General features: G+C 48.1%; 9 protein-coding genes across 9 annotated transcripts; 2 read left to right on the top strand and 7 right to left on the bottom strand.

The window, feature by feature from the left end:
- Positions 1 to 171: 171 nt before the first annotated feature.
- TGAM01_v209248 (hypothetical protein) lies at positions 172 to 2,085 on the bottom strand (the record flags this gene model as incomplete). Its single annotated transcript, XM_024550517.1, has 3 exons — positions 172 to 1,773; positions 1,883 to 1,966; positions 2,068 to 2,085. The coding sequence occupies 3 exons, from the start codon at positions 2,083 to 2,085 to the stop codon at positions 172 to 174; spliced, it is 1,704 nt and encodes a 567-aa protein (XP_024404724.1).
- A 1,034-nt stretch (positions 2,086 to 3,119) lies between these two features.
- TGAM01_v209249 (hypothetical protein) lies at positions 3,120 to 3,382 on the bottom strand (the record flags this gene model as incomplete). Its single annotated transcript, XM_018801945.1, has 2 exons — positions 3,120 to 3,222; positions 3,282 to 3,382. The coding sequence occupies 2 exons, from the start codon at positions 3,380 to 3,382 to the stop codon at positions 3,120 to 3,122; spliced, it is 204 nt and encodes a 67-aa protein (XP_018664770.1).
- Positions 3,383 to 4,030: 648 nt separating this feature from the next.
- On the bottom strand, positions 4,031 to 4,949 carry TGAM01_v209250 (hypothetical protein; the record flags this gene model as incomplete). Its single annotated transcript, XM_018801944.1, has 3 exons — positions 4,031 to 4,156; positions 4,247 to 4,806; positions 4,880 to 4,949. 3 exons carry the CDS (start codon positions 4,947 to 4,949, stop codon positions 4,031 to 4,033), a joined length of 756 nt encoding a protein of 251 aa, XP_018664769.1.
- A 1,298-nt stretch (positions 4,950 to 6,247) lies between these two features.
- Positions 6,248 to 7,780, bottom strand: TGAM01_v209251 (hypothetical protein; the record flags this gene model as incomplete). Its single annotated transcript, XM_018801943.2, has 2 exons — positions 6,248 to 7,400; positions 7,521 to 7,780. 2 exons carry the CDS (start codon positions 7,778 to 7,780, stop codon positions 6,248 to 6,250), a joined length of 1,413 nt encoding a protein of 470 aa, XP_018664768.2.
- Positions 7,781 to 8,382: 602 nt separating this feature from the next.
- On the bottom strand, positions 8,383 to 10,092 carry TGAM01_v209252 (hypothetical protein; the record flags this gene model as incomplete). The annotated part of the gene is made up of 3 exons (XM_018801942.1): positions 8,383 to 8,511; positions 8,580 to 9,947; positions 10,033 to 10,092. The coding sequence occupies 3 exons, from the start codon at positions 10,090 to 10,092 to the stop codon at positions 8,383 to 8,385; spliced, it is 1,557 nt and encodes a 518-aa protein (XP_018664767.1).
- Positions 10,093 to 10,625: 533 nt separating this feature from the next.
- Positions 10,626 to 10,868, top strand: TGAM01_v209253 (hypothetical protein; the record flags this gene model as incomplete). The annotated part of the gene is made up of 1 exon (XM_024550518.1): positions 10,626 to 10,868. One exon carries the CDS (start codon positions 10,626 to 10,628, stop codon positions 10,866 to 10,868), a length of 243 nt encoding a protein of 80 aa, XP_024404725.1.
- Positions 10,869 to 12,394: 1,526 nt separating this feature from the next.
- TGAM01_v209254 (alcohol dehydrogenase (NADP+)) lies at positions 12,395 to 13,692 on the bottom strand (the record flags this gene model as incomplete). The annotated part of the gene is made up of 5 exons (XM_018801941.1): positions 12,395 to 12,462; positions 12,559 to 12,967; positions 13,041 to 13,105; positions 13,176 to 13,287; positions 13,366 to 13,692. The coding sequence occupies 5 exons, from the start codon at positions 13,690 to 13,692 to the stop codon at positions 12,395 to 12,397; spliced, it is 981 nt and encodes a 326-aa protein (XP_018664766.1).
- A 2,031-nt stretch (positions 13,693 to 15,723) lies between these two features.
- Positions 15,724 to 16,177, bottom strand: TGAM01_v209255 (hypothetical protein; the record flags this gene model as incomplete). The annotated part of the gene is made up of 4 exons (XM_018801940.1): positions 15,724 to 15,832; positions 15,886 to 15,942; positions 15,995 to 16,074; positions 16,130 to 16,177. 4 exons carry the CDS (start codon positions 16,175 to 16,177, stop codon positions 15,724 to 15,726), a joined length of 294 nt encoding a protein of 97 aa, XP_018664765.1.
- Positions 16,178 to 18,685: 2,508 nt separating this feature from the next.
- Positions 18,686 to 22,039, top strand: TGAM01_v209256 (hypothetical protein; the record flags this gene model as incomplete). The annotated part of the gene is made up of 2 exons (XM_018801939.1): positions 18,686 to 18,931; positions 18,992 to 22,039. The coding sequence occupies 2 exons, from the start codon at positions 18,686 to 18,688 to the stop codon at positions 22,037 to 22,039; spliced, it is 3,294 nt and encodes a 1,097-aa protein (XP_018664764.1).
- Between the last annotated feature and the right edge of the window lie 249 nt (positions 22,040 to 22,288).

Genomic DNA, 22,288 nt, shown 5'->3' on the forward strand with positions numbered 1-22,288 from the left:
ACGCCTTGCGCCTCCGACGCTTAGTGCGCCTTGATGTAGATGAATCCCAGACAGATATGAATAGAAAACCCGGATACGAGAGATAATGAAACAAAGAACGGAAAGGGCTTATGAAGGGCCAGGCCATGATATTGATACAACAGAAGCTATCGAAATCGCCGGCCGTCTTCATCATTTCTTTTTCCCGCCAACTCCAAAGCTGCCTTCAAAGCCAGGTCGTCCTCCCTTCTTCTTCCCAGCACCGCTCTTCTTCTTCTTCTTGCCTGAGCGTTTCAGCAGCTTGTCCTCCCGGCGTTGCTTAATGTTGTCTTCACGCTTCTTTTGTCTCTCCCGCTGGGCTTGAGCAACGCCAGTAGCCCGCTCCTTCCATGCCTTTTCGCTCTTCTTCTTCTGGACCTCCTTGCGCTTGACGGCCTTCTTGAGCATGGCCTCGTCATCGTGGATCTTTTCGCCCTCGGCGCGGCGGCGAGCATTCAACCAGGCCTCCTTCTCCTCGATATCCTTGCGCTTCTCGATGTCAAGTTCCTCTATCCGCTTCTTCTCGTTCTGGACCTTGAGAAGAGCAGTCTTGGGATCTGAAGGACCCTTCTTCTTGCCTCTATTGAGGAAGTAGCTCAGGTCGTGGGACATTTGTGTTCCATCAGCAAATGCTACGCGTCCGAAGGAGAAGCTACCCTGAGCATCGTCAAAACTAACGTTGGGGCTCATAACGCCAGGGGAGTTGGATGCCAGGGCTTCTTCGCGCTTCTTCTGCTCCTCATCCTTTGCCAGTTTTCTGAGCTCCTTCTTATGTGCTTTGCGCTGTGCCTCCTTTGCTCTTCTCGCTTCGATGAGTTCCTGTCTTGTGCGGATAGGCTTGCCATTTGTTCCATCGGCCTTTCTGGCCGCGCGGAGAGCCTCAATCTTGGCAGCTAGACGAGCCCTCAGAGCCTCGGTGTCTGCAGGGATCTTGATGTGCTTTGGCTTTTCTGATGGGGCAGCGGAGGAGATGGACGTGGTTGTGCTGGCGAGCTCTGCCGGTGTGGGTTGACCATTGGCAGTCTCGTTGGAATCGAATGTGGGAGAGTGTGGTTCGGAGTCGGGAGCGCTGCCGTCATCTTCTCTCTGCAGCCCGGAGAAGTCCAGCGTGGTGTCGAGACCTTCCATCCGATCATCGGCTTTATCAGAGTCATCGACTTTTGTTTCTTCTGATTTTGATGGAGTCGGCTGAGGTTTTGAAGGTGTAGGAGCTTCTTTGGCAGCTTTCTTGTTCTTCTGTTTCTTTGACGCAGGCGTGGCAGCAACCTCAGCAGCATCGTTTATGGGTGTTTTGACTGTTGTTGTGGCTGGAGGCTTAGCTGGAGTTTGTGGTTCGCCTGTCTCTTGTTTGGTCTTTTTCTCGGTCTTTTTCTCAGCCTTCTTCTCTCGCTTTGCGGCTCGCTTCTGCTCTCTTCTTGATAGATTTGACGTGTCTGCGGCTGCCTCTTCCTCTTCTTCATCGTCACTCTCAGCCTCCACGTTGCCATTGGTCTTGGCCTTCTTATGAGGAGTCTCAGGGTGCTGTTTCCTCAAGCCTTCAAGAGGCTTCTCAGCCTCGACGCCGGCTACAACCTCGTACTCTTCCTCTTCAGGCCCATTCTCCTCTTGTTCCACTTGCCTCAGCTTTCGCTTGTTCTTGGCTCGCTCCTCCAGCTCTTCTTTGGCGCTGCGGTTCAGAGCGCTGTCGGGATCTAGCTTGGCTCGGCGGGCAGCTGCGGCTTCCTGCTTCGTCTGCTTCTCTCTTTGCCATTGGTCCTATATACTTCCAACGTCAGTCGCGGTTCTTGAGGGCTCCACTGAATCGGATTCATATGTCCACTCCATCGAGAGGATCATGTTCACAGGAATGATCGGGTCAACGTACGCTCGTATCTTCGCCATAGTACATCTTCGCAGGAATCAGACTCAGCAAGCCATCAAATGCCTTTGCATGATCGCGCAAGCGATCCTAACAGTCATGTCAGCTCATGATTGCAACGGATTGTCGCTGCCATCCTCCTTCTGGCCGTTCATCCAGGCTGGAGTGCGCAAAAGAGCGTTCAGACGAACCTGCAATGATTCTGCCATCTCAGTGGTAAAATATTACGACAACAAGCTAATAAAGAAACAGAAATGAATGCCAATAAAATGTGCCTAGAAGTTGAGTTCTGGCGACGGCGCGAGATTATCCGCGGCCGATTAGGTAGAAAATGCAAAGATGGATAGCTGGTGGTTGGTGTGAAGTGATGCTTTTTTTTTCTGCCAATGCCTTTTGCTAGGAAATTTCCTGAATTTTTTTTGGGTGCCCATTTTTTTTCCGCCTTTCCACTATGGCACCGCGAATTTCCTGTGGGGTAGCGGCTTAGTGCCTGGATTGGCGGACCCCCAAAAATGCCAGTGTACTAGTGGTGTGATAATAGAAAAAAGTAGTGAACAGCACAAAATTTGATGTATGATGAAGGATGCTTGTGAGCTCTACCTAGGTATCTTTGGGCAGTTCAGAAGGAAAAAGGAAAAAAAAAACCTATGATCGGGTTGAAAGCACTGAAGAAGAATGACCAGCTGCGAACGACAAGGAAAGGAAATGCAGCTGACAATGTGCTAATGGTCTTCTCTAAGTCTGGCGTGGACAACTTGGAAAATCTCCCTGACGGGTTAGCTACAATATTGAAACTCAGATAGAGCGTCAAATAAGTCGAGTGATCCATTGAATGGCTGGAAGACTTGAAGCGATTTCCAGGATAAGAACGTGGCACAGACACAGCGATGTCTGACGCTGACATCAAACCCGACAACCAAGACTCTGAAGATGCAGACCTGTTTTCTCACGATGACTATAAAGACAGTGATTTTGAGACCTGCCTCGTCGTCACTTCATTAAATCTCTTTACCGTCACGATCACAGCGGTGAAAGGTGCCATCTTCGATCCCCCGCGCCTAGTATTGGGCCAAACCGTTGGCTTGCTATCCGTATTTTGTAATTCTGGCTCACTTTGTAATATCTTCAACGGCTCGACGTCGAGAATATCTTAATGAGTCGACCAAGAGGTTAAATAGAACGGAGCGGTAAAGCAGACCTGTTTTCGGGTCAGCATACTACCTGAGCGCGTGATGTTGGATACTCAGCGTGCAGTGGCTGGGTTTGTGTCCGATGTGTTCTTGGTCTTCGCTTTCTCTGCCTTGGCGACGGTGAGACGCTTCTGGTAATCCTTGACTTCCTGTTCCCTGATACTTGCTTGCGTGCGGTCTGCGCTTCACATCGTTGGACGTTCTGTCCGTCGTACTCGGTGTTTTCCATGACCGGCGTAGGTGGTGTCCACTCTCTCTCCGTCTTGTCGTTGATGAGTCCTAAGTAGTCCTTGGGCACGATCTCCGCTGGTGCCATCTTGTCTGCGGCCGGGTGATTTTTGACAAACTCGGGGAACCCCAAGGGGGAAATAACAATAAGATATCTAGCTCTTCCTTTTCACAATAAGGCCAAAAACACTGATAGATCTTGGGAAAAGAGTATCTACAAAAAGCGACGATGGGAAATACTATTAGGTTTCATGACCATGGCAGACAAGACAAGAGAGCTTACCAAGGGAACGACGCGGCAAGTACTTGTTAATGCTCATTTTCAGTGTGTTCGTAATATCTATCAGGCGGGTACGCTTATTATAGCAAGAGCACTAGCCACGAATTCCAAGAGTGTGATAGAGATAGTAGAGAAAGAAGAGGTAGCAGAGGCAATAAGAATGATAGTTGGTACAACCTCTCTTTGTTCTGCCATGCCGACATAAACAAGACAAAATATCTTCAAGTTACCTTTGTAGAATAGCATATGACTGTACAAAGTACCCGGTCTATATAGTTGTGCAAGTAACTCGGTCTTGATTTGCAAGTATAGGTATTCAGCAATCCAATTGTTTTGGATAGCATCATGCCGCATTATATCAATGTTATAAAGAGTATGTATCGGATATAGCAGCTCATATCTGCCAAGCCAAGCTATCCACGAAGAAACTAAAACTAGAACAACATTCTCTTTTGTTTATTTCTTTTTGCTGCTCTTCTTCGTCGCAGGAGTTCCAGCAGCCAGTGCTCGCAATTTGGCCTCTCTGGCTTCAATCTCAGCTTTCCTTTCCCTGTCTCGCTCGTCTTTCTCTTCTTTCTCAGCCTAATAAAATAAAGTTCAACGGTTAGCTTTCTGCATAACGAGCTTTCATGCTTAAGGGGATCTAGAAGTGGCGTATGAGGAAAGGATTACCTGTCTTCTAGCAGCATCAGCCTCGCGCTGTGCACGGATAGCCTTGAGACGGGCAATATCTGCCTTGGCCTCGTCCGTCTTGCCCTCAGCATGTAGCTTCATATATCTCTCCTTTGCGGCGGCCGCCTCAGCCGCTTCTCTCTCGCGCCGGCTTGCCGGCAGCTTCTTCACGCCCGCGGTGATCTCTTCGACACCGGAAGGTTTGCTAGCCTGTTTGCGGGCTGATGAAGAGTGGTTCGGGTTGGCAGGCAGATCGGCGCCATCGTCGCTCTCCTCGTCGCTCGAAGGGGGCATGTCGCCGACCTCGACCGCAGCAGCCTTTGCCTTCGCGATGGCGGCCTCTTTCCGGGCCTTCTTCTGGGCTCTTCGGTCCTCGCGGTTGGCTTCGGCGACTTGGGCTGGAACTTTGCTGTCCTCTTCCTCTTCGGATTCCTCTTCAGACTCCTCTTCGGATGATTCTTCGGATCCGTCGTCCTTCTCCTCGCCTTCTCCGCTCCACATGCTCACGGCATTTCCTTCGGAGTCGAGAGGTTGGAGATTACGGGAGAAGTGCTTGCCGCCTAATGTTTGAGCGCACACGTATTAGCAAACACAAATCCTTCGAGTATCTTTGCAAGTAGGTTCGGTTTTTACCTCCTCTGGTGAATTTTCTGAACTTGCCACCACGGCCGCGTGAGCCCGCTCCAGGTGCACCGCCAACCATTTTGGATGATGATGAGGATGAAAGGGAAAAGTGGTTTGCAACTAAGAGGTGAAGGTGCTTCGAATTTGGCGTAAATTCCGATTTTGTTTCGAAATTGGAGAGTTTGGAGTTTAAATAGGAAGATTCTCTTAAAATCAGCCACCCTCGATAAGATTGAAAGTCAGTTCCGAGTTGCCAGTGCCGGCGAGGCGGGGTAGCGGGGTACTTTGAAGGTACATCTCAGCCTCGTCTAATACGGCAGAAATTACCGATAGGAATCACGATCTCTGCTATATTGAAAATATTTTTTTGCATGAAGCGCAATGTAATACTAGTCTGTATGACTCACAGTGCTTCGTACTTTAGTGAAAGTTGACACGAGCGTAAAGATTGAAGCGACGTGCCCAGTTCTACGTAGCAGCATGCGTTGATCCATCCACGTCACTGCGTGGTATCGCCAAGGTACCCGGGCTATCCAAAGTACTAAAACATGCAGAAGACGTAAAACAGGCGAGAGATGATTGGCTGGCTAGCTGGCCAAGTATCACAAGCTGGATTTCGTTTGGTACCATAACCTCTTAGAGCGGGTGTCAAATTACTCTTTTGTCGATATAGTCTCCGTAACTTACTCGGCAAATTATAATAAACAACTATTTATGAGTTGTCGCAAAAGATGAGCAACATCTACCACAAATATGTACCACTATCTTACGAAGCCCTGTAATTCGTAATTCGAGCTCTACAGTTGGTGAGTCACACAAGGCTGACTCTTAGCAAAACAGGTAAAAGAAAAAAGATTATATGGGGCGTCTGCTCACACACACGCCGCAGCCAAGTTTTTCCGAAGCTACCCACATGCAGCCGCGCTCCACCAGCGCCCAGGCACATAAAACCAAGCAGCCGAAATTTTTCTTTCCTCTTCTTTTTCTTTTTTCTTTTCTTCAGTGAAACCTACTAGAAATATTCCTTCAAATTCACTCTGCGCGTCGACAACCCTATGGATGCGCTTGGAGGGGAAACTGGAGGATAGATGATTGTTTCCGCTGGCTTACCCTCTTTCCCTGTACTTCCTTTCGAGGTTGCGTTTGGGCGAGAAAAATTTTTCGGCGGCACATACACATGGCCTATATCACCCTTGATTTCTTAATAGGCGTCACGATGCCTTGCTTGTCTTGATGAACTTACTGGCATTTTTGCTTATGGCGTTTCTTCAGAACAAGATTTTATATGGTGGATTCGTAAAATTCGTAATTTAGTAACTCCTCGCTATTATTGTTGGGTGCTGTACAGCTGCTTCTTCATCAGCCATGCATAACCCTTCACCCAGAAAGCGAATGCAGCATGTCATGCAGCTGCTTTCTCTTGCGCATCTTGAGCGAGGATTTCGATTGGATTGATGATATCGACTCTTCCTGGAGCTGTTCCTGAGATGCGTCTGTCGTGTAGCGGCTCGCGTCCATGGGTCGGGTAAACGTAAATCGTTTCGTTGAAAACAGCCCGCGGCTCACATAGGCTGGCTTAGAGGTGATGCCTCCGCGTCCACTATGACCTAGAAACAAGCACGCCATGGGCCGTGAGGGCAAAACAAATGGCCCAGCTACAGCTTGTTGGTCCACTGAATGGCCCTGGTTCACAATATCCACATCGCTGCTCAGCTGTCCTAGGAATGAGTACAACCAGAAAGCCCAAGCCTCAAAAGCAACGCCGTGGCAGGCTCCTGCTTGTCTTGACGCCGCGTCTGGATCCCACGAGGGCATGTATTTCTTGCCCGTGTCTGTAAGATAGTTCAATAGAGGGGGTGCTTCTCGGTCCGGGACAAACTTGATGGCGCATTGGGAGTCGCTGCAGAGCGTCACCAAATCAGCTTCGACGCTCTTAATCGAGTTTTGTGTCTTGATAATGTGTGTATCTGGAACGAGCAGCATGAGATTTCGTAGTAACGTGCCCTCCTGTCTGCCGGAGACGTCGGTAACCTCCCAGCCGGCCTCGGCGGCATCGTCAAAGGGAGAAGCCCAGTCGTCTCTGGCGCCCGTGACATCGTAAAGTGCCAATGAGGGAAATTTGGCGACCCAGCGTAAGGATTTCTGTGTAACCGTCTGATCGCCCCAGATTCTCAAGATCCTGAGCAAAGGGAAGGGATTTTCGCTCAAAGCCCAGCCGCTGATGACGCGATCATTGACGGAGGGAAAAACATCGCCTAACTCGTCCGCTGGTTGAATAAGCTCTAGAATGCCCAAGTTCTTGATGTCTGTTAAACAGAATAGCTCATGGGAAGAGAAGTGACACCCTCCGCTGAGCACAAGATGGGTGATGAACTCTGTTGAAAAGGATGTTAGGGGCTGGGTGTAGCATTTAAGCTCCTCGGTGGGTCGACATATGTGCTGCCGGAATCGATAAAGGCCAAGGCTCTTTTCGTCATCCTCACGAAGCAGTATCGTTGAGAAGAGTCTCCATGCATGGAAGCACACGCCTCTGATATTAACGATGTTAGCAAATGATGAACTAACTCATTCACTCCTCTGAGCATCCAACCACTGCACAACTCAAGTCTTCAAATGATTAAATGCATATGAACAAATGAGAGCCACTTACCTTGCCTCTAAAAAGCGCCAGATGCGCCAAACCAGCTGAATAGGAAGAGACCCAAGCAGCTCCTCCGATACATCGCCAATATTGTCAGCGATGACATTAATCGACATGTCCAGCAAAGATCGGGGACCTCGGGCGCCGCGGGGCTTAAAAATGGGATACGGACGCTTTCGGGACCAGCCACGGTCCGAACTGACGTTGAGGCGCCGCTGGATGGTCCATTCTCGGAAGACTTGGCCTGTTGACGAGTCGTAGTTGTTCATGGCTATGTACGCAGCGCCGCTGACAGGCAAAGGGCAGAAAAGAAGAGAGAGAGTTTATGGCGCTGCTACATGAAGTCCAGGTTTATTCATGTAACCTTGAAAAGAGAAAATGAAACATTACGTTTAGAAGGTTTTGAATGAGATCAAAGGGTGTGAGGCTGATATTATATTGAGGCGAATATAAAATAGAAAAGTTCAAGTTTATGAGCGGATATGTCAGCAGTGCGTAAGTTGGCTGCTGGAGGTGGCTGTGCTTAGATACAAGTGCCGGCTGGTGCCGCCAAAAGTCGCAAATCGCAGATCCGGAATCATCTGGGTGCTGCTGTATCTTGATTACATTTCTAAGAACAAGAAAGGAGATACCTATTGTTTACTGTATTTAAATGTTTCAAATTTTAGATAAACAACGCTATTCTATCTCCCCCCAAAACGCCTCGTAAAGGTGCTCTCCAGATCGCCTGTTCTACATAGCATCCTGAAGAATACATGTATCCAGCCCGCCATTTTTGTTGGTATTCAAAGCCAGACTGCCACAGCAAATGCCCCGTTATTAGAAGATAATACACATTTACATCATTTCAAAGCCGCGCCTGCGAGCCATTTTAAAAGCTCTTCAGGTCGTCTGCAACGGTGAATGGAGCCTCTGTTTTGCTCTTGACCTCGTCTACTGTAACTCCGTCTGCAAGCTCAATAAGAGTCAGGCCGTGGGCGAAATCGACGTCGAAAACAGCCTAGAAGAATTTAAAATGTTAGTTGTCTACACACATAAAATATGAGGCAGCTGAGTGTAGCGACTTACCAGCTCTGTGATGATTCTTGAAACGCAGGCTCGGCCAGTCAGTGGGAACGCGCACTGCTTGACAATCTTGGGGTTGCCCTTCTTGTCGGTGTGCTCCATGGTGACGACAACCTTGGTTGCGCTGGGGTTGCTCACGAGGTCCATGGCACCGCCAAAGCCCTTGACCTTGCCTGGCAGCATCCAGTTGGCGAGATCGCCAGTTGCGCTGACTTGCATGGCACCAAGGATCGTCAGGTTGATTCTGCCGCTGCGGATCATGCCGAAACTCTCCTCGCTACCGAAGACGGCGGCACCAGGTTTGAGAGTGACCGTCTCCTTGCCAGCGTTGATCAGGTCGGCGTCTTCTTCGCCCTTCTTGGGGTATGGGCCAAGGCCAAGGATGCCGTTCTCGGACTGCAGCTGGACTTCGACTTCAGGCCCGACGAAGCCAGGGGCAAGCATGGGCATGCCGATACCCAGGTTGGCATACATGCCGTTCTTGAACTCCTTGGCAGCTCGCTTCACGATTCGCTCCCTCTTGGCCGCGGTCTCGCCTGTTCCCAGAGCAGCCTTGGCCGCGGGGTCGGCCTCGTCCTTGGCCCAGGTGAACTTTTCAATGTTCTTGGGGCTGGTGCTTTGGATGACGCGCTTGACGTAGATGCCGGGGAGGTGGACCGCCTCGGGAGGAATCTCGCCTGGCTCGACAATGTGCTCGGCCTCAACAATGGTGATCTTGGCGTTGCGGCCCATGGCGCCGTTGAAGTTGTTGGCAGCCAGGCGGAACTGGCAGTTTCCGAGCTTGTCGGCCTTGTAAGCCTTGACAAAGGCATAGTCTCCAGCAATGCTCTCTTCCAGCAGATAGGGCTTTCCGTTGAAGACCTTGACATCCTTTGGGTAAGAGTAGACGTCCGGTGATCCGTCAGGCTTGTTCTTGAGCGGCAGATCGCCCGTCTGGACAACGGTGCCAAAGGCCGCAGGCGTGTAGAATGCAGGAATACCCTTTCCACCAGCTGCGCATCGCTCGGCGAGAGTTCCCTGAGGGGTCAATTCCAGCTCGACTTCGCCAGTCAGGTACATTGTCTCGAATGTCTTGTTTTCGCCAATGTAACTCGCAATCATCTTCTTCACCTGCTTCGTCTTAAGAAGCTTGCCCAGGCCAGAGGCATCAGTGCCGGCGTTGTTTGACACGGCTGTCAGGCCGGTGATTTCTGGCTTTTTGAGGACCTCGTCGATGAGGGTGTCGGGAACGCCGCAAAGACCGAAGCCACCGCATAGCAGCGTGGAATTGGCCTTCATGTCCTTGATCGCCTCAGCAGCGGAGGGAAGTACTTTGTTGATCTCGGCTCGACGGGCAGTTGCAGAAAAGGATCTGGCTAGAACGGCGGAGGGCTAAACGTGGTCACTTGGGTTTAGTTTCTGATTCAATTCTAATTGTGAAAGTTCTGCGATCCAAAATCAGGGCTCCTGAGCTTACGTTTGTCGCATGGCGCGCAAAGGCCCCGAGGGTGCGCAGGCGCAAAGCTGTGGACGGCATCGTGGAGGGGCAATAGATGGACGGTATCGCGGAGCTGTCTAGATCGTGGAATGTACCGTTTGTTGCTACGTATGAAGGGATGCAATGAGATAGAAGAAGGGAAAGAGGAAAATAAGAGAGAAAAAGAGCAAGAGTCTCGCAAAGACTGGACTTTCGGAAAGATTCGCGGATATGAACTAGCGATGCCTTCACTGGCCGCACTTGTTATGTATGCTCGCGCGAGTCTCAATCTGCCGGTGCATTAGCCGTCAATGACCGAAGCCACTGCCCGCAGACCCAGTTCTCCGCACTGGCGGCCACAGAACTCGGGTATTTGGCCCTCCGCAGTGAGGAGAAGCTGGACCCAAGGCGCAAATAGCGGGACGGTTCCGTGGGCAAGGGTCGGATATGGACGGCCGGCGGCTGTGGGGGAAGCAACAGAGATTCGTGGTGCAGTGGTAATGGCAGCAACACTAATGATGAGTTTGATTAGGGAGCATTTACTATCCATCCAAAGATTATTAAATAGTAATTACATGTACCTAGTATATGCCATGGGGCAGATAGGATTGAGTGCGTGTACATGCATACACTGCGTGCAAACCTCGAATACAAGCAGCTTACCCATACATTGGTCATTTCTGAGTGTGTGCCTCAACTCGCCTCAAAGAGCTGACAGATCCTTGACACAGATTGCCCCGGCACTGACTTGGACATCCGCATGTTTTTCGTTGAGCTGGTGGATGAATCTTCGCGCTAACACGGCTGGCTCCAGCTCCCGGCTTAGAAGGTTTTAGGCCCGGGTTCCGAAGCCGAAGTCAAGCCCAGTTGTTTCTGAGGCCCGTCGGCACAAGCGGGTGGCAATGACTTTTCCCGGAATGCCATTCCGAAGCATCGCGATCCAAAACGTTCATCCGGCGGTGCTTACGGGGAGTTTATGATGACAATTTGGGTTTATCAAATCAAATTTGAAGTCATGACAGTAGCAGTGCTAGGATGTAACAACTGGGTTAAGAATTCAAGGCAAGGCATGCAGGCAGTTGTGAGTCAGAGGCATCGTGCGAGGTTAAAAATGCTGTGAAGACTAACGCGGTCGAGTGACACGGAAGAAGCTAGACTATGTGTCACGTATCAGGTTTACTTTTTCGCGGGTTTAGAGGAGATTCAACCAGAATATATGTCTGCAGCTTACATGCATTGAGTTATTCTATCTGACTTTCCTTCTCCACAACTCTAACACTATCAAAACATGACGAGTGACCGGCTGCAAGTACATGTATAAAACGGCGGGCAGCATGACAATCTCCTCGATGCGTTCATTCGCTCGAGATGATGCCACTGTCTTGAGAGCAGCATACATATAGTCGTTATCTGCGCCTCATGCTCTCTCACGGTTTATGACACACAACTTCAATATTGTTACCTGCCGCATCATGCAAATAGGCGCCGTAGTAGTTGGCATGGTAGTGCGCTCGCACACCCGGAGCCCCATTATCCTGCCCTCCGCCGAGCAGTCCCGCCGCGTGGAATGCGTCTACCTGAGAACGATCTATTGCAGCAGTTAATAACGCGATGCATGGCTAAGAATAGATATAGCAGGATCACTTACTTTCGGCACGGAATGCAACATGTACTTTGGCAGCCTCTTTGGCCCCAAAAAGCCAAAAGTCTGCAACTTTGTAGTTTGGCACCGCGTCCGACTCCGAGCCGAGGCCAACAATGTTTTCGCCAAACTCATAGACGACTCGATATCCCAGCGGCTCAAGAGCTTTAACATAGAATGCCAAGCACTCCCGGAATTTGTCCTCGGGGACTACGACGGTGGTGTGGTCAATGGCCATGATGACTGTACTGATAAAAAGTGGTTCTATAAGTAGGTACCAAGATATAGTAGCTGAGGCGCGATCTTGATGCTCTCTTCGATACTTTTCAATGGAGCACTGTATCTCTCTTTATAAGCTGGATTGTTACGCGGACTTCGGTTACCCAAGAATGCCGAGAATCAGAGCTGATGTCATATCGCCGAATACACAAAGTAGGTATCGTGAGCGGTGCCTATTAGCTAACGCGCTGGAGATCACGGCGACTTGGAAGCATCGTGAACGGCGGAACTCCGCATCGACGACACGCAATATTAAGGCTGTGTACAGCGTGAATTTAAGGTTGCTACTAGGGATGGGTTCATGTAGCGGCAGCTACCGAGGTACGCATACATAGGATTTCCTGAAAAAGGGTCCATTTACGAGTTTTGCGCTCAATTCGCTCAATGTAATTGGTCATTCAATTCAACTCTATGCATACCTATTTCCTTAGTAGGGCACCCTCATAGCTTTATAACAACCTGATTGGTGGCATTCTTTTCACTCTCGTCTCCGAAAATATTAATGTTCCCTGCTCAAAAGATTAGTGCACTGTTCCTCATAAGAAAACAGGCATTTGAATCCTTCATGCTCTGTGTACAAAGGATAAATCACAGTTGCCACTTACATATAGGTCCAGGAAGACAGCGGCGCTGTGGCGTTTCGCCCATCTTAGCAAGCTCTTCGATGGCCTGCTCATCAAGCTCAATTTCCTGGAAGTTTTCGAGGATTCGCGCTGGCGTACAGGATTTAGGAATCACAGCGTGACCACCAAGCTGGGACCATGAAATAATGACTTGCGCTGGAGAGATAGGCTTGCCCTGGCCTTCTGAGAGACGCTTCGCAATCCCCTTGACCACTGGGTCTTCGATGATCAGTGGCAAAGCGCCGTAATTTCTGCCAAAGGGGGAAAAGGCTGTGATGACGATGCCTTTCTTCTTGCAGTAGTCAACAAGAGGAGCGTCAGGGATAAAAGGATGCCGTTCAACCTGGTTGACGGCGGGGACTACGCCAGAGTCGTCGCTGATTGCCTCCAACTATTTACATATTCGCTGCATTAATATCATGAAGACACGCAAAGGAATACTGCAGATGATCTGTCACACTTACGTGCTCGATTGTAAAATTGGAAACTCCAATAGATCTAATTTTGCTCTTGGGCAAATCAGTCATGGCTACATCGCAGATGGACCAATGGTCAGCCAACTTGCCAACATTCTTTCATATCATATTTGCCGCATATACCTTTCCAAGTCTGGCAAATCGAGACCTCGTGGTCGAGAATCCACGAGCGGGGATCTTGTGGAGGGAGATTCTTGCTGGCGGCAAAAGCAACTGGCCAGTGAATGAGATATAGCTACGAGAACCATGAAAGATTAGACAAGGTTTAGTAAGGTACCAAAAACAAGAATGGTCACATCTTTTGAATACTCACATCAAGGTAATCAAGTCCTAGTTCTTGGAGAGTGTCATCAAGCGTAGGCTCAACGTCTTCGGGCCGGTGGCTGTTATTCCACAGCTTGCTAGTGACGAATATATCCTCGCGCTTCAGGCCGGGAATCTCTGCAAGGGCTCTCTTAATACCCTCTCCAACTCCAACTTGGTTTCCGTAAGCCTTGGCGAGGTCGAGGTGCCGGTAGCCAACCCTGAGTGCTTCAAAAACGGTATCGCCAACGACATCTGAGGTACATTGCCAGGTGCCGTAGCCCAGAGTTGGCAATTTGTGGCCAGTGTTAAGAAGAACGGTGCGTCCGGATGACATTTAGGTAGTATCAGCGATATCACAGAGAGGTTATGTTGTTAGTGGTCAAGTGTACCAACTGCACACGTTTCTTTCCTTTGGAGTAGAGGGTTATAGCGACGAAGGAATTAGTTTTTTCCTCTGTTGGTGGCGGCAGGTCTTCAAAGACCCGTGCTTCTAGAGTTCCACTATCTCTTGATTCTCCTCATTGACACTACCTAGTATTGCGGAACCTGGATACTCAAAACATGACACCCGAGCTACATGACAACTGGTGTCAAGTCTAAACCACCAGCTCACTTTTATGGTTCTCCAAGCCGTAGCTCCTGCGCAAAAAGCTTCACAGACGGCATTGCGCAGAAGGGCAACAAATAGAGACGAGCTTCGATAGCCTATGTAATACGTTAAGCAACCCTTCTGCCTCCGCTATGATTCAAAGAGACACATGGTTATGTAAAATATGGAAGTGACAGGGGACCCTCTGAACGAGGGATACAGTGTTAAGGGACCATGAGCCGGCTAATTGTTTGTACCGCAGCTTCATCAGATTCACTGCAGGCATTATTGACGCACTAATGGATTGGGGATCTCAATGTCCGTGACAATAGGATCCCATTCCACTAGTGCTTTAGCCACACAGACTAGGTAGTAGTTCAATAAACTTGCTGGTAGGAGAAGCACGTAGTGAACTGACTTTAACACAGAAAAAAACTGAAATAAGTGTCTGGCTTTTAGTTGTTTAGAAACTTCTTTCCGCATGGACTATAGTGTGGCGCAGTGTGGCTAGTATAGTGCACGGTGTTGTATAGTCTTAGGCAAAATACCCTTCCGCTTTTGAACATTCCCTCTTGAGGAAAAGTGGAGAATGACAAGGATTAATGTACTTTAATAAACTTGATTGTTATTCTTTTTGGCCACATCTGGCTGTTTCTAACGTGTGGTTGACGGTAGCTAGCCTTCCAGAGTTGGGCCTAAAACCACTAAAATACCCCAAAAGTCGGAACACTGATTTTACTAGCAATTACACCTATTTTACACAAATAAATAAAACAGCAACAATAACTCTAAAAGAAAGAAAAAAATTGCTATAATAACTATAAAATAATAAAGAATAATGCTATATATCTCTTGCCTTGTTACAGGGGCTTTGGTGGCTGTAGAGATAGGTTAATTTTGGTTGTGTTTTGTGATTGTTGTGATTTTTCGTGACTGTGGTAAAAGTCTGGAATAACGCTGTAGCGCGAGCCTAAAATTCGAAAAGAAATACGTCAAGCATTAAAATCGATTGTTTAACCTCGATTCCATTCTTTTGGCTCGTTTTCTATGCGTTGCGAGTAGTATTTGTGGCTCCTTAGTCGTGGATCGGTTGATGCGGACGTGTTGTTTTTTCTAAGTTTGAATTGGTGGGACCCCAAATTTTCCACTACCTATGGTCGTATGTGCCAACTGATGGTGCGAATCAACATAACAAGTATTCAGAGAGACATAAACAAATCATGAGCACACTGCTGATTGCCTTTCTGACCCTCAGATGCCGTCTTTCTCAGACCACCGCTTCTCACGGAAAAGCAGGCCTTCTTATACCTCTTCGCCCGGCTTTCGCACCAACTACATTCTGCCTCTCTTATCTAGGAGTATTCATTTACACATCTATTCATCTTTTACAGAACTTTTTATACCCTTTCTTCCTCTGTCGCTCCCCCATCAGCTTCTGCAGCTTGCCCACCGCACATCTGAACCAATCCTCACTAACACAAATATAATTTCAGAAACTCAGATCGCTTTCTGGCTAATAGGACAATATCACGAAAACAAGTCAAGGCAGCGTTTGATATAGCTGCTGTGGTCTCGCTCCGGTAGGAGCGTGATAGAACAAGACCACTTGCATAGCTAGAGGTCACTTTGAAGCGAATAACTTGTCCGATTCTTCTATCTAGACAGCAGAAATCCAGCTCTCATTTATACCTAACCCGGCCCCTTCTTCCAGCTTAGTCACTAATCCAAGTCAACGTGCGTTCATAGGGCCGGCTCAAAAGCTTCATTAACGCTTTATTAACGGAGCTCAACGCGGTACGACCCGATCCTAGTAGGGTTGAGTTTTTCTTTGCCCCCAGTCGGCCCATCAATCGACTCAGTTGGGTCACCACTTGTAGTGGAGGCACTAAAACAATTATTATTGCCAATTCTTAGTTTAGCTCTCCAATTACCACTTACGACCAGCAATGCACCGTAACGTCGACATCACTTGTAATGGTAATACCCTGGATATTGCTATACAACGTTTAATTACAGTCATTAATTAAGGGAAAGATGATTGACTTACGGAGTACCCGCGAGTACACGGTTTTCGCCGATTTCTGGGTGCTCAGTCCGATCCGCTCCTCCTTTAACATCCCATTTGACCTGTTTTAAATTTTTTTAGCTTGGACCTATATCCCTGAATATTTCATGCCCATACAGTAATGGTATCAGCTGTAATGTTGCCGTTAACAGCTTCACTTGCCATCTTGAGATGTATATCAAAAGAAAAATTAAAATGCAGAATGTAAAAGTAGCTTGTTTATTTTGGATGGTCAAACCGTGTTGATGAGGTGAGATCGAGCAGGTAGAAGTCTGGTCCTTTATATATTTCTTCCAAACTACTTTATCCGAGACATGTTTCATCTCCTCGACGCTATCAAAGTCATTTTCGTTCAGTATTTATACACAACGCTCTACATATCATACCACTCTGGATCATTTCATCTCCTTATTACGTTCAGTTCTATGCAGAGTTGCGACATTTTCTGAGTTGGCAGCGGGGATCTCTAGACTCGTTGCTTTTGAGACGCCTTGGAACCTATCATTACAGGTAGACTTTGAATCCTGGCTGCAGTTAAGTGGAGTTTTGTCTCAGAGTTTCAAGCCACTTTCGTAAAACTCAAGGCATTCTCAAATTACATATCCCGCAGAAACCAATAGAGTTCTTTTGATTCTAATGTTCCAAGACTAGGAGATATGAAATATCCTCCTCCCTTGCACACTTCCGTGGTCGCTTTACATGCTTCGGATACAGCTCAGGTAGGGGCCAGATTGACGACCCACGTAGAGTATTCTCTCGGAAGAAACGGCCTAGACCACGTTGCCGCTTTTCTCTTGGCCTAGACCTCCGGCCTCCAATGCTTACATTGAAAGTAACCCTACTCTGTTTCGCAAACGTGCTTTGCGATAAGGAATATAGGGCATAAAAATAGCATCATGCCGTCTAGAATAGGCTTTATCACAAACCTAGCCAATCCTTTAGTCCTCGGAAGCGCCAGAACCTACTCACACATGTACATAATGGCACTTGGGACATCTATTGGACGCGGGTTTTGGGAACAGCGCATATTCATAACCCTCTCACCCCCAAATATATGTATATATGTATATATATCAATAAACTTATCTTCTGTCCTCTGTCCGTCGGTCAATAAGTGGATTATAGGAATCATCGTCACACACGCAAGGGATACCAAGAAATATTTGATATTTCTTGGTGGCGTATAGCGACCGGTCAATATGTCGGTTTGTCTGTGACTTGAGTGCATGGCAGTATAGTACTAGAGTTTCTCGTGTCTTATGCTGGACTAATAATTATGCTGTCTGAGGGCAATAGCCGACACTGCCTGGCATGCTATTTCGGCTAAGAGACCGACCGGAAAAGGCCACTTACATGTGTCTTATGCGTATGTAGATTAATCCTCTGCACTGAGATCCGCTAGCAACCATTGTTCAGTCTCTTTGATCAAAAGCTCAGCGTGCAGCATTAGTATTAGTATTACCATTAGTATTACAAAAGCTGAAGGGGGCTAACTAAGGCCTAGCAAAACCTTGATCCCGAATCGGAATAACCAAATCTTCTTCTTCTTCCATTCCTGTCAATAGTACTCATATATGTATGTCTAGCAGATTAAAATGCAGGACTAGCTTCACTAGTACTTTCTTTACATGTACTTTAAATAGCGGGCTATTCCTGGCCATGTGCCATTGCTAAACATGTCCAGACTAATAAGACATTGAGGATAAGCCGTGGACGGGATGTTGAGATAGCAAAAATAAAAACATATAATAGCCGGTGTTTGCTAGTGGTCACCCACCCACCTACTAATCTGCCGGCTAGTGGCTTGTCTATGGGGGAGCACGTCGTGAGTTCAGCAAGCTCTTTAGGCTGCCGTAGGTGCATGGAACGGAACAACTCAATTCCATGATCCGGTGTACCCAGTAATATTATAGAGAACCAACACTGTGAGGGCCATGTTTCAGATTTCGATTGGGTTTGAAAAAGCGGAAGGGTAATTTGCCCGAGACTGTAGTCAAGAAAGGAACTTATAAGATACCGAATAAGTTGGAGGATCTTGATGCTGTAAAATAATAGAGAAGAAGCTATTAAAAAAGAGGAGAAATTTCCCTTCCAAGATACTGACTACTGCAGTGCTAAGAATAAGAGAATCTAAAGCCAGAAGTGGAATTCAGCTAAAATAGCTAAATGTTAGATGACTTATTCCAATTATACTTAAAACGACACGTAATTCGCACTGTACTAGCCACAAGCCCCATATCCTGGTCCGTGCGGAAAGAGATTCCAAACTGGTAAAGTCGGACGCTTATTTCGGTCTTTACTGTACTACTTGTAGGCCAATGTTTGGTAAAAGCCGACATCACTAGTCAAGGTACATATCACGTAATAATACTCCAACCGGAATAAGGGTGTTAGATGCTCTCACATGCGAATAGAAGGCATATGGTAGTGGAATGTTTATAGACCGCGCAGCAGTTCTAACTACTAGCTCCACAGCAGGTATCTGATTACATAACCCAGCTCGAATGCACCCGCGCTACGCTAGATCCTTTACAGAAATCAATTCTTATCGTTGGCTTATCGCCCCGCGACTATCAATATTATCGGCAAAAAAAAATTCCCATGCGACAGACAGGCTGCTAAACACCAAGCTCAACATCAAGACTCTGGGCACATCATTTGCCTATCGACACCATGGAATCAAGCTCGAAGCGTCGAAAAATTGACCACGGGAGCATTGGTTTGCGCCATTCTGGGCTCATTGACTTTGAGTCCCGGAACACAGCCCGAGTCACAGCTGCAAGCACCTTTGTTCTGCAGACAGATGAGCTTCTAAAGGAGGCCAAGCCCAACTATGAGAAGGCGTTCTATGGCGTTGATGGCCAATTGCGCCGATTAAAAGGCATAATCGATGGAATTGAGCCCCATGATCCCAAGCCAGTGAGTTTTATGAAATCAACAAAATGGAGCTACCAAGCAGTCCTAATGTGACATATCCAGATCTCAGAGGCTACCATCAAATTCGAAAAAGAGCATCGCATCGTCATTCCATACTCCGACCCAAAGCCCGCAAAAGACGCCCCGTACAAGGTCTCTTACTCGCCGCCATCACAGTGTAATGTCGTGGGAAGCTACGTTTCTCGGACAATGATCAAGACGCAGTCCGAGTTTGGCATTGATATGGTTGTCCAGATGCCGGCGTCACTCTTCCAAGAAAAGGACTACACGAACATGCGATACTTTTATCGTCGAGCCTACTACATTGCGTACATTGCTGCGCGTGTGCGAAAGGAATTTGCGCAAGAACTGGACCTGAGCTTCGAGAGCTTGAACGAAAACCCTTTATTGCCGATTGTTGTCCTCCGACCAAAGGCTTCGAGTGATGGAGGCGAAGAGCGAGAAGCGAAGAAGAAGTCGAAGAAAGCATCTTATAGCATCAAACTTATTCCTTGTGCCCCCGATGACCTGTTCCCCTGGTCCAAGGTGACGCCCAAGTCGAACAATAATAGACTGGGCGAGGCGGATGAAAAGAAGGAAGCACAGGCGGCAACGCCCTTTTACAACTCCACCTTGAACGCTGAGAGAACTTTCATTCCCTACTTACGGCTCCTTACTCACATGAGTAAGGAATGTCCTGCTTTTGCCGATGCTTGTGTTCTTGGCAGAACGTGGCTTCAACAGCGCGGCTTTGGAAGCGCCATCTCTCAAGGAGGATTCGGACATTTTGAGTGGGCGGCAATGATTGCTTTGCTCTTACAAATGGGCGGTAGAAATGGGCAAGCAGCTTTATCAACCTCCCTCAGCAGCACAGAGCTTTTCAAGGCAGCCCTTCACTTTTTATCAACTACCGACTTAAGCAAGAAACCCTATACTTTTGCCTCTTCTACTGTTTCCGCAGATGCTGTTCGAGAGGCTGGCCCTGTCATGTTTGATCCGACCAGACAGCTTAATATCTTGTTCAAGATGACGCCTTGGTCAGCAAGCATGCTGCAAAGCTACGCAAAGTCTACTACAGAACTTCTAGCTGATGCAATGGCCGATAAATTCGACCCGACATTCATTACCAAAGCCGATATTCCCTTCCAGACATTCGATGTTGTTTTTGAGATCCAGAGCTCTAGTCTTGTCAGATTCTCCGAATCTGCAGACCGCAGGAGTGCCGTAACGAATTTTTGTCTGGAAGCACACAAGCACCTCAAACGGGCGTATGGCAACCGAGCACAGCTCGTGCAGTTCCAGCTGCCTCCCAGAGGACATTGGTCGCTGGCCAAGCCCCCAGTCAAGGAGGCCACGCGGGCTCTCATAGGCGTTGTCTTTGACCCTGTTCACATGTCAAGACAGATGGAATTCGGCCCACCTGCCGAAGAGCAGAAAGAAGCCGCGAGATTCCGACAGTTTTGGGGCGACAAGGCTGAATTACGTCGATTCAAGGATGGCAGTATTCTTGAGTGTATCGAGTGGTCCAGCAAGCTCCCGCTGCAAATTTGCGAGGAGATTACACATTACACCCTGCAGCGTCACCTGAAGATTACCAAAGACCAAGTGACAACCGTGGGAGGGGCTTTTTCTTCCATTATCAGCCTGTCTCATCTTGACAAATCTGCCTTTGATTCAGCTCGGCAAGCATTCCAAAACTTTGAACGAGACATTCGCAACCTGGAGGAACTGCCTTTGCAGATCAAACAGCTGTCACCTACTTCCTCTTCAGCGCGCTATGCATCCATTGAGCCACCATTGATGGGATACCATAAAGGATCAATCGAGCTGATGGACGTCAATTTGTACTTCGAAGCGTCAAGCAAATGGCCTGAGAATCTTACCGCCATACAAGAAGCAAAGGTCGAATTCCTCATCGATATTGATAGACGACTGACAAAGGCGAACGAGAAAATCACCACATATTTGGGACGCGAGAACAAAGAGCTTGGCATTGAAAGCTTGGCCTATCTCGATATCATATATGAGAACGGAGCGGCATTCCGCCTAAGGATACACTGCGATCTAGAAGAGAAGCTCCTTGAGCGACAAGTCAAGAACAAGACTCTCGAGCCTCGCATTCGCGAGGAAGCTGAAGAAGCCTCTGAAAAGCTCAACTGGCTGTACAATGCTCTTCCGCTCCACACTCAGACCATTGCAACTTTCTGCACCCGCTTCCCTCCTCTCTCGCCAACTATCCGACTAGTCAAGCATTGGTTCAACAGCCACAAGCTGACTGGCCATATTCGCGAAGAGCTCGTTGAGCTTTTCGTCCTTCACGCATTCCTCCAGCCATATCCCTGGAGGCAGCCCACCTCCGTTATCACGGGTCTGCTGCGAACACTGTTCTTCCTTTCCAAATGGGATTGGCGTGATGAGGCTTTGATTGTCGACACGGCGGAAGATCTTTCCGAAAACGATCGATCATCTGTTCGCCATGATCTTCAAACCTGGAGGAAACGAGACCCCAGCATGAACGACAAGGTCTTATTCGTGGCCACATCCAACGATCGATCTGGCCTTGCGTACACTCGTAACGGACCATCTAAACTGGTCGCCTCCCGCATGACACATCTTGCCAAAGCAGCCTGCAAGCTCGTCCGAGAAAAGGGTATCCACCTCGACCCATCTCTCCTGTTCGAGGCCTCCCTCCAAGACTACGATGTCCTCTTCCACCTCTCCTCCAAGACCATCAAGAACATCATCCGCGAAACAGCCGTTGAGTCCAGTGGACGTAAGCACTCTCAATTCAAAAATCTCGACACTCTCACCGCATCGATCCCGCTCCCCATTAGGGCACACCCGACAGACGTCTTTATGGAGGAGCTGGAGCGCGTGTACGAAGACTCGCTACTGTTCTTCCGGGGTAGCGCGGATGACGCCGTGGTGGCAGCTCTTTGGAACCCTCGACTGCAGAAGCAAAAGTTTAGAGCGGGCTTGCCGTATAACTTCCACTCTATCGGGGGTGATGGTGATCAAGTTGAGGTGAACCGCAAGGCAGTTCTGCTAGAGATTGCCCGAGCCGGAGGTGATATGATCAAGAAAATTGAGGTGGCCGAGGAGGACGAGTAATTTTTGAATCATATTTTGGATATAGCACTTTGTACATTTTAAGAAGAGGTCCAACTTAGATAGCGAACCACATAATTTAAACCTATCACAAGTCTTCTCCAGCATAAGAGAAAACTTATTGCAGAGAATATCACACAAAACACTTGGTTCGAGAAACAAAAAAATCAAAACTTTCCAGTGCATAATCTGGTTTCTTCCTTACTCAAAAACGCCATGCCATGGTATAAGTGCATATGTACATAAGTTTAT

Source organism: Trichoderma gamsii (genome assembly GCF_001481775.2).
Source record: "Trichoderma gamsii strain T6085 chromosome Unknown Scaffold_44.2, whole genome shotgun sequence".
NCBI classification, from domain to species: domain Eukaryota; kingdom Fungi; phylum Ascomycota; class Sordariomycetes; order Hypocreales; family Hypocreaceae; genus Trichoderma; species Trichoderma gamsii.